The sequence below is a fragment of the Babylonia areolata genome, chromosome 12 (genome assembly GCF_041734735.1).
Source record: "Babylonia areolata isolate BAREFJ2019XMU chromosome 12, ASM4173473v1, whole genome shotgun sequence".
In the NCBI taxonomy this organism is placed as follows: Eukaryota; Metazoa; Mollusca; class Gastropoda; order Neogastropoda; family Buccinidae; genus Babylonia; species Babylonia areolata.
The window spans coordinates 5,991,295-6,001,294 of NC_134887.1; the positions used below are offsets into that span (position 1 = coordinate 5,991,295).

Here is a 10,000-nt window from a genome sequence, read left to right on the forward strand (position 1 = left end):
GATGGAGGAATCCGTTTTCTGACGAACAAACCAGACAGTCTACAACAAGATGCATGTCATATCACGTGGCTCCGCTGAGTCGGGTTGTATGAGGCGATCTTAGCAGTACTAAATTTGCTCAGAATTAAGAATGTTCCAAAGTATATTACTGAGTTTACCGTGTCGAACATTCTTAACAATAGGGAAACTTAGCGTGCTGAGTTCGCCCGGGTAAGTAAAGATAAGTCTTTCGGATGAGACGATAAACCGAGGTCCGCGTATGCAGCATGCACTTTGCGCACGTAAAAGAACCCACGGGAACAAAAGGGTTGTTCCTGGCAAAATCCTGTAGAAGAATCCACTTTGATAGGAAAAATGAATAAAACTGCACGCAGGAAAAAAAAAAAAAAAAAAAAAAAAAAAAAAAAAAAAAAAAAAAAAGAAGAAGAAGAAAAAAAAAGAAAAAAAAAAGGGTGGCGCTCTCACTGCAGCGACACGCTCTCCCTGGGGAGAGCAGCCCGAATTTCACACAGAGAAATCTGTCGTGATAAAAAGAAATACAAATACAAATAATACAACAACACTGAGAACTGGACAGTAGAAGAAAACAAGAATGACTGAATGGCGATGCAGTATACCCTATGGTGACAAACTTCCTGTGGAGAAGAAGTGACTCAGCAGCAGTGCAGGGTCTCCTCTGGTGTGTGGCCTCCTGGCGACCTAATATCGATGGTTCCCTGTGGACTGCCGACGCTGGAACTGCGACGGACGAACCCGGGTGTGGCCGTGTATGGGGGAATCTGAATGAGCGGCGTGGGAGTAATGCCACTGAAACGGTGCAGATGATGGGGCAGAAAAAACAAACAAACCAAAAAAACAAACAAAAAACCCCTTCCTGTGGAGAAAGTTTACATGGAGGAATTCGTTTTGTGACGAACAAATAATTTGCTTAATAATGATAATAATAATAATAACAATACATAGTTTTTCCATGGCGCGATATCCAGCACCAATGCTGCTCAAAGCGCCTTACTTCATCCAGTTGACTATAAACATGCCTTAAAAAATCACATCAACCGCTGTCTGACAATGGAAAACATCCAGTGTGTTCATATGAATGAAAAAGCACACTTAAGAGATGAATCAGATTGTAAAAGCTATGAAGTAAATAAGGCTTAGATTAAAACAAAATGCATTTCATAGAACACACACACACACACTCACACACACACACACTCACACGCATACACACATACACGTGCACACACACACACACACACACACACACACACACACACACACACACACACACACATATATATATATAGAGATAGATGTCCCTCCCTTACACACACACACACACACACACACGCGCGCGCGCACTGACATTAAATATCAACTGCACTAAAAATAAAATTGCATAAGCAAGTTATTTCTTATTTTCTAACATAGAATTCTGTTCGGACATACTAACATGCCTACACACTTACACACGCGTACCAGAGCACTGTACCCTCACAAACACATGCACGCACGCACGCACGCACGCAAACACACACACACACACACACGCGCGCGCGCGCGATTAAAACAGGACCACAAAAATACTAGTCCAAAGATACTTGTTAACAGGCATACCTTCGGTTTAACCGTTCCGCCCAGAACAAAAAATGCTTAGAGTTAAGAATGTTCATAAGTATATTAATGAGTTTACCGTGGAGGGTTAGGATCGTTCTTAACAATAAGTAAACTTTGCGGCTGCTACGTTCGTCCATGCAACCCACCCTGGTATAGTTTTAACTCACTCAGTACGGCCAGTCCTGTCTTCTCCTCTACACAGACCCCTCGGATGTCCAGTGGGTGTCTGAATGACCCAACCTTTAGCTTCCGTTGTCAGAATTGTGGTATTCTTTGTCAACATTCACCTCTTCAGTATAAGAGCCTTCCTCTTGCAATATTTTGATGGTGGTAATTGGGGTGAAACGCTGTTAACGTCGTCTCTTTCGCCGTTCGTATGGAGAGAGTTAATTGGGTGACACTGAAGTTGTAGGAGGAGTAAGGGAGATAATCCATCTGACCAGACAGAACTGGATTCGTCAGTAGCAGAGCGACTTCCCGCCCCTCCCTCTCATCCCCCCTCTCCACCTTTCCTCGGTGACCTTCACCCTGAAATTTGATCATCAAGTCAATTTTTTATTTTTAAAATTATTTTTTCAGTGTCTATTCTATTTCACTTCATTTCACAAACGATTGTAACTGATTTGTGTGCAGCGTTGTTTGCATTGCTGACAAAATAACCTTCACGTGAAACTGATGCGCGTGCGTGCCGTGCGTGCATGCGTGTGTTTAGGTGTGTGTGCGTGTATCTGCATGGTGTGTGTGTGTGTGTGTGTGTGTGTGTGTGTGTGTGTGATTGATTTAAGTGTGTATTTTTACGCTTGGGTCGGCGTATGTTCGTGTTTGGGTGTGCACGATAGAGATTTACTGAGCGGCGTGGCCCATTCAGTTCTTTCGTGTTTCAGTTTATTTCAGTCTTTTGTCTTCTAATTATCTTTCCCTGTTTATTTTGTTTCCTTTTATTTCATGATTTTTTGTCCCGACTCGGAAGGCCTGACTAAGCGCTTTGGGTTACGCTGCTGGTCAGGCATCTGCTTAGCAGATGTGGTGTAGCGTATGTGGCTTTGTCCGAACGCTGTGACGCCTCCTTAAGAAACTGCACTGAAGTGAACACACACACACACACACTAAAAACAAAACAAAACAAACAGAAACACACACACACACACACACAGACGCACACACACACGTACATACAAACACACACACACACGCGCGCGCGCGCGCACTAACTCACAAATACAACAATACCATGGACTTGCAGATTAAAGAAAGTATTACAAAAAAATAAAGATGATGTCTTGTGTATCAAATGAATAAAATAGAAGAAACAAGGGGAAAGAAGCCATTCACTGTATGCTCATATGTACCTGCTTACAAAGAGTGGGGCAGCTATGGTCTTCAAGCTAATATATATATATATATATATATATATATATATATATATATTACAATCCCAGTAGTAAACGGAAGAATAAACAAAAACAAAACAAAAAAAACAAAACAAACAAGCAAACAAACAAAAAACCCCATACAAACACACACACACACAAAAAAAAACCCCATCCAGTAATAGACAAAATAAGAAAACAAAAGGATATATGATACAGATATGGGCAAATATAATGATAATAATAATAATGATAACAATAATAATAATAGTAGTAGAAGTAGTAGTAGTAGAAGTAGTAAAGAATATGAACATGCTTAATAACAAGAATAATAAGACCTGTCTTTACAAAACCATATAAACTGTGGAACGTTGTCACACACACACACACGCACACGCACACACACCTATACACACAACAAGAATAACAACAACAGCACACACACACACACACACACACACACACACACAATAGGATGAAACAAAAAGTCGATGAATGTAATCGCAGTTGGACCATGCAAACAAAGAATAAAGTAAACACACATAATATGAAATAAAGCGAAGCAAGCAGATACAGCAAACTCTTGTCTAGTACATTGAAAAAAATTGAAACAAAGAAAGAAAGAAAGAAAAAACAAACAAACCCGACACACACACACACACACACACACATACACACACACACACACACACACACACACGCACACACACATTGAACTGAAACTGTACTGAATTGTTTTGTTTTGTTTGTTTCTTTCTGTCACAACACATTCTTCTCTGTGAAATTCAGACTCCCTGCAGAGGAGGAAGGGGCGTCGCCACAATGCAGCGCCACCTGTGTGTGTGTGTGTGTGTGTGTGTGTGTGTGTGTGTGTGTGTGTGTGTGTGTATCTTCTACTTCTTCTTTTCTGTCTTCAAATGTGTCTATTTTACTAAAGTTACATCCGAGTGGACTTTTCTACACAATTCGTTTGAAAGACTAGCACCCAGACTCCACTGACTCACGGATCTACTAGACGTGGGGGGAATAACTATCTATCTTGTTCTGTACTGTGGGACTCGAATCCCTGGACAGCCGCCTTGTGTGTGTGTGTGTGTGTGTGTGTGTGTGTGTGTGTGTGTGCGCGCGTGTGTGTGTGTATGTGTACGTGTGTGTGCGCGTGTGCATGCGAGTGCGTGCGTGCGTGTCTGTGTGTGTCACCACTGGGCCGACGCTCCATGATCACCGAATTATGGAAGACGACGATAACAACGATGTGGACAACGTTGATGGCAAGGAACGACAGTATCAGTGTGTTGCTTTTTGACTCACTTGTATTTGAATTTGTATTTCTTTTATCTGTGTGAAATTCGGGTTGCTCTCCCCAGGGAGAGCGCGTCGCTATACTACAGCGCCTCCCATTTTTTTTGTATTTTTTCCTGCGTGCAGTTTTATTTGTTTTTCCTATCGACAAAGTGAGTCTATGTTTTAACCCGGTGTTCGGTTCTCTCATCTGTGTGTGTGTGTGTGTGTGTGTGTGTGTGTGTGTGTGTGTGTTCGTGGTAAACTTTAACACTGCCATTTTCTCCGGAAATACTTTGTCTGCCAATACCAAATTTGGCTCAAACAGAATATGAAAAAACAACAAAAACAAAAAAAACAAAAAACAAAAACCAAAACAACAACAACAACAACAAAAACAACAACTTCACAGTCATACCAATAACAGGTTCTAAGTGGCCCGAATTAACCAGTATTTCCGAATCATTAACGGTTGATTTCGTTGAGATTCGTTCCGAAATCCGAAAATTCTAAAAATCCGCTTCCCAATGTGTTAGGCCTACTTGAAGGTAGGTTGTGTTCGATATTAAAAGGAAAGAAATACAAATTCTGGACAGAACACATACAGTGATACTAACTGCACCATCGACGAACGTCTTTACTGCATATAAATATTCTAAAATGGACACTGAATTAACTGGAATGAACATAAAAGAAAAATTGAATCCACCGTTGTAGACTGGTTCGTCAGTGAAGATCTACAGATCTACCATGTGTTGTGGTGGGCTTGAAGCGATGGCAAGGTCTCCTTTACCGCCGAAATAAAGGAATAATCGAGATATGATTAAAAAAAACAAAACAACAACAACAAAAAAAACCAAAAAAAAACCCCAACAACAACCCCCCCCCCCCCCCCAGAAAAAACCAAACAAACAACCCCCCCCCCCCCCCCCGCAAAAATCATGATTTAAACGGCGTTATTACGTCCACTACATCTATTTATCGCACGAAGAAGAAAACGTCAAAATTGCTTTAAGTATTAAATTCACTTGATTGGCGTTAGATGTGCCGCAACAATAGGGATTAGTCAACTTACTTCGAAACATGCATGCCTTTTATTATTTCCTTTCTAAATCAATTTTTTTTTCTTCCAAGTTTATTTCATATATCACATTTAATACCGAGTACTTTTCAACGATTTCTTAAAACTCTTTTATTTCTCTCCTCAGGAGTCCTTTACTGGATAAAGCGCGAAGCACAAGTGAGTCTTGAGGGCTTTGCCGCTTGTTTAATGTTGTTATTGTTGTTGATGTTTTGTTTTTGTGATAGCATTTAATGAAGATGACGATATTGATGATGATAACTAAGACGACGCTGTTATCAGTATCAGTATCAGTGGCTCAAGGAGGCGTCACTGCGTTCGGTCAAATCCGTATACGCTACACTACATCTGCCAAGCAGATGCCTGACCAGCAGCGTAACTACTTCTGAGTAGTAGTAGTATCATCGTCATTTTCATTGTCATCGTCGTCTTCGTAGACGTCGTAGACGCTGTTATATCATCGAAGACGACGATGACAATGAAAATTACGATGACACTATTACTGTTACTATTACTACTACTACTCAGAAGAAGAAGAAGAAGAACAACAACAACGACAATAACGATGATGATGGTGGTGGTGTTGGGTGGTGACGATGATGATGGTGATGACGACGACGACGACGACGATATGGAGGCGTATTACTGTTAACCAAGTGAATGATACAGCACTGATGACCATGGAACGGATGAGTACTGTGGTGCCGATGACGACAGTGGAGCACATATATAACAGTGGTGATTGTCTAACAAAAACAAAAGAAAAAAGCACAAACACACACACACTCACGCACACGCGCGCGCGCACACACACACACACACACACACACACACATACATACATACATACACACGTATATATATACACACACAAAGTATTTGTATAATTGAATACAATTTGTATTCATATAATCTGTATACAAAATATCTGTATGGTTATAAAATGTCATAGATATTTATATGATTTGTATAAAATGTGTGTGTGTCAAAGTCAAAGTCAAAATTTTTTATTTCAAGATGGTAACTGAAGAAGCAACGACTGCTTTTTTACATCAAGCCATCTGAAAGAAAAGGACAAAAAAAGAAAAAAAAAAGGAGAAGTGGGGAAATAATAGAACAAAACCACAAAAGTACTAGAAATATAATTACCTGCATACACGAATCGTGCGAAAATGAAACACACATTAGCATTTACAACACATCCCGTTTCGCACATACATACACCCTCTTACAACACCAAAGGCATATACAAAACATTTCACAAATCATGAATTTGGTAACCAATAGATATAGATTTGTATTACTGTTCATCTTTTGAACAGTTAATAAGGTAATTTTTCATATTTTTTCTTAAACGCATATTTATTCGTTATATCTTTTAAAACGAGTGGAAGGTTATTCCATAAATTTCCACCAGAGTATAGGAAGCTGGATTTATAAAGGTTGTTTCTAGGTCGAGGTATACATAACGTATGGTTGTGTCTGTGGTCATTAGTTTTGAAAGTTTCTGTAATCTTTTGGGGAGCATTTCCATATATCACATTATGCATGCAAACAGCCTTGTTGAAGAACAGCCTGTTGTGGAAAGATAATACATTAAGTAGTTTATAATCTATATGGGTCAAGGAACTTGACTTCAACAATACTAATTTTAATGCTCTTTTATACATACGATGAATAAATTTTCAGTTTGTATTGCTGCAGTTGTCCCATAAAGTTGATGCAAAATCAATGATTGGCAGAATATGAGCACAGAAAAAAAAGCTTTCGTGAATGAACATCAAGGATCTTTTTTTTATTTTTGCTTACTGACGTATTTTGCTAGAGAGACGTTTTCCTAAGTAAGTGATATGGTCAGTCCAAGAGAGATCTTTGTCAATAAAGACACCCAAAATTTTATGTGATTCTACCTCTTTAATCCTGTTTACTCCTAGGAAAAGTGGTTTGAATATGTGTTTCATCCTATGTCTTTTTTGTCGTGCTGCTACATACATACATTTAGTTTTATGTGCGTTTAAGGACATATGATTTAATTGTATCCAATCACTAAGTTTCTGAATGTTGTCTTGAAGATCATCTGTGAGTTTACAGGCATCTGAATTGCTTGAATGCAGGGAAGTGTCATCTGCGAACATTTCACATTTACATGTCATAGAACAAGGCAAGTCATTAACATATACAGAAAATAACATTGGCTCTAAGATGGATCCCTGTGGTACTCCATGTTTGATTGGTTTGAATTTTGAGGTTTGATTATTTACTGCTACTAACTATTTCCTGTCTGAAAGAAAAGATTCTATGAGTAAAATCTGGTGTTAAATTATACACTTCTAATTTACGAATTAACAACGGATGACTGCTTACATCAAAGGCTTTTTCAAAATCTATAAAAAGGAGACCTGTGAATTTGTTTTCATTAATGTTATGCAAAATACTATCAGTAAGTTGTATGAGAGCAGTGTGGCAAGAATGGTTTTCACGAAAACCATACAGATCTTCGTGGATTAGTTTGTTATTGACAAAATAACTATTCAAAGCCTTTTGCAAGTGTTTTTCTATAGGTTTTGATAAAACAGACAAGACAGATATTGGTCTATAGTTAGATGGATCAGAAGAATCACCTGATTTGTAGAGAGGAATAACTCTAGCTTGCTTGAATCTTAAGGGAAAATACTTCTTATCGATACACAAATTATAGAGATATGTCAATGAATCAACAATAAAAGGAGAAGAAAGCTTTAATATTCTCCCATCCAACCCGTCTAAGTCACGAGTGCCAGACTGTTTTAGCAATGATAAACTCTTACTAACATCCAAGACTGTCATCGGTTGGAGACTAAATGGAACGTTAATTTCCTTTGAATTAACATACTGTTTTAAACTGTAAAGGTCATTTTCACGGGTTCTGTCGTTTGATATAATTTTATCAGCAATGTTTGCAAAGTGATCATCTAAGTAATCTGCTGTTATATCAGTGATAATGTGTTGGTTTCTTAACACATGTTTATTGTTTAACATATTAATAGCTTTCCAGATCTTTGGAGAATCTTTTGTGGAAACTAACATATTTTGAAAAAAAGTTACATTTAGATTTACGTTTCATTGCATTTACCTTATTTCTCTGTTTCTTAAATTGTTCCCTTCTTGCATAGGTATTCAGATAATCTCTTAAATGTATTTCAATGTCAATTTCTTTTGTTATCCATGGTGGTTTTGTTTCTTGTCTAACTCTTTTCCTTGCAAATGGTGCATGTTTGTTGTATACAGAAGAGAATGTATTTATCCAGAATTCAACTGCTTGATCAGGATCTCTCTCTCTCTCTCTCTCTCTCTCTCTCTCTCTCTCTCTCTGTGTGTGTGTGTGTGTGTGTGTGTGTGTGTGTGTGTGTGTGTGTAAACGCTATCACCATTAGATATATTCATGTGAATGAATAGATAAATAGAAAAAGAAAGAAAGAAAGAAAGAAAGAGAAAAACATCAATTTATCACAATGAAGGAAAAACTGAGGAGTAAAAAAAAAAAAAAGAAGAAGAAGAAGAAAAAAGAAACACGAAAATAGAAATCACTAGCGATTCTACAGACAACGGTGGTGATCGACATTTATGAAAAAAAGAAAAAAAGAAAAAAAGGACAGTGCTTTAACCCATCGCGTCCTCAAAAGTTCAAACGTTTTCTGAAGACATTGACGAATCACATAATTTACATGGACAAAACATTTCTGCAGCATATACCCTATGTATGTATGTATGTATGGACGTACGTACGTACAATGTCTTTCTTTTTTTTTTCTTTTCTTGTTTTCGTTTTATATACATCAGTTTGCATTAATTCAATGTGATGTATTGCAGTAAAAAAAAAAAAGAAAAAAAAAGAAAGACCCCCCCCCCAAAAAAAAACAACAACAACAACAACAAAACAACAACAACCCCACCATGCAAGAATAAAAGATATTAAAAAAAGAAAGAAAAATTAATTCACAAACAAATAAATAAAGGAAGGAAGGAAGTAAATTGATTACTTAATCAATACGCTCTCTCTCTCTCTCTCTCTCTCTCTCCCTTCAACCGATCTCCCCATCACACTTTCTCGTAGTGGACAGCCCTCCCCACCCCCTCCTCCCCACCCCCCTCCTCCCCACCCTCCTCTTTCTCCAAGTCCTGGCTGTGGCTCGGGGGGGTGGCGTGTTGGAAGATGAAGGAGGTGGCTTTGGACCACGCCTGCTCCTCCTCCTTCCCGCAGGCCAGAAAGACTAGCGCCCCGCCCAGGAACAGGCCCGCGTTGATGTAGAAGAAGTAGCGCCACTGCTCTTGCGTTTGCTGCGTGTGCACGTTGTCGCCGTTCCGTCGTGATGTGTCAGACAGACAGACGCACAGACGTTGTGAAAGATAGATAGATAGATAGATGGATGGAAGGATTATATATTTACATATAAATAGATAGATGGATGGATGGATGGATGGATAATATATTTACATAGAAAGATAGATCGATAGATTGATTGATAGACAGAGATGGACATATGCACAGATAAATGATGATGAATAATTTCATTCATTCATTCACTCATTATTGATTCAGAGAGAGAGAGAGAGAGAGAGAGAGAGAGAGAGAGAGAGAGAGAGGAGATACCAATTAAGATAGCACAAACAC

At 38.7% G+C, this 10,000-nt stretch overlaps 1 protein-coding gene across 3 annotated transcripts in view; it reads right to left on the reverse strand.

Annotated features, from left to right (window-relative positions):
- Positions 1–6,275: 6,275 nt before the first annotated feature.
- Positions 6,276–10,000, reverse strand: part of LOC143288348 (sialin-like) — a 43,574-nt gene continuing 39,849 nt past the window's right edge. For all 3 annotated transcript variants that reach the window (XM_076596728.1, XM_076596729.1, XM_076596730.1), the window contains one exon: positions 6,276–9,666. In XM_076596728.1, coding sequence (XP_076452843.1) covers positions 9,427–9,666 — 240 coding nt within the window. In that variant the 3' untranslated portion in view covers positions 6,276–9,426. The remainder of the gene's footprint in view (positions 9,667–10,000) is intronic.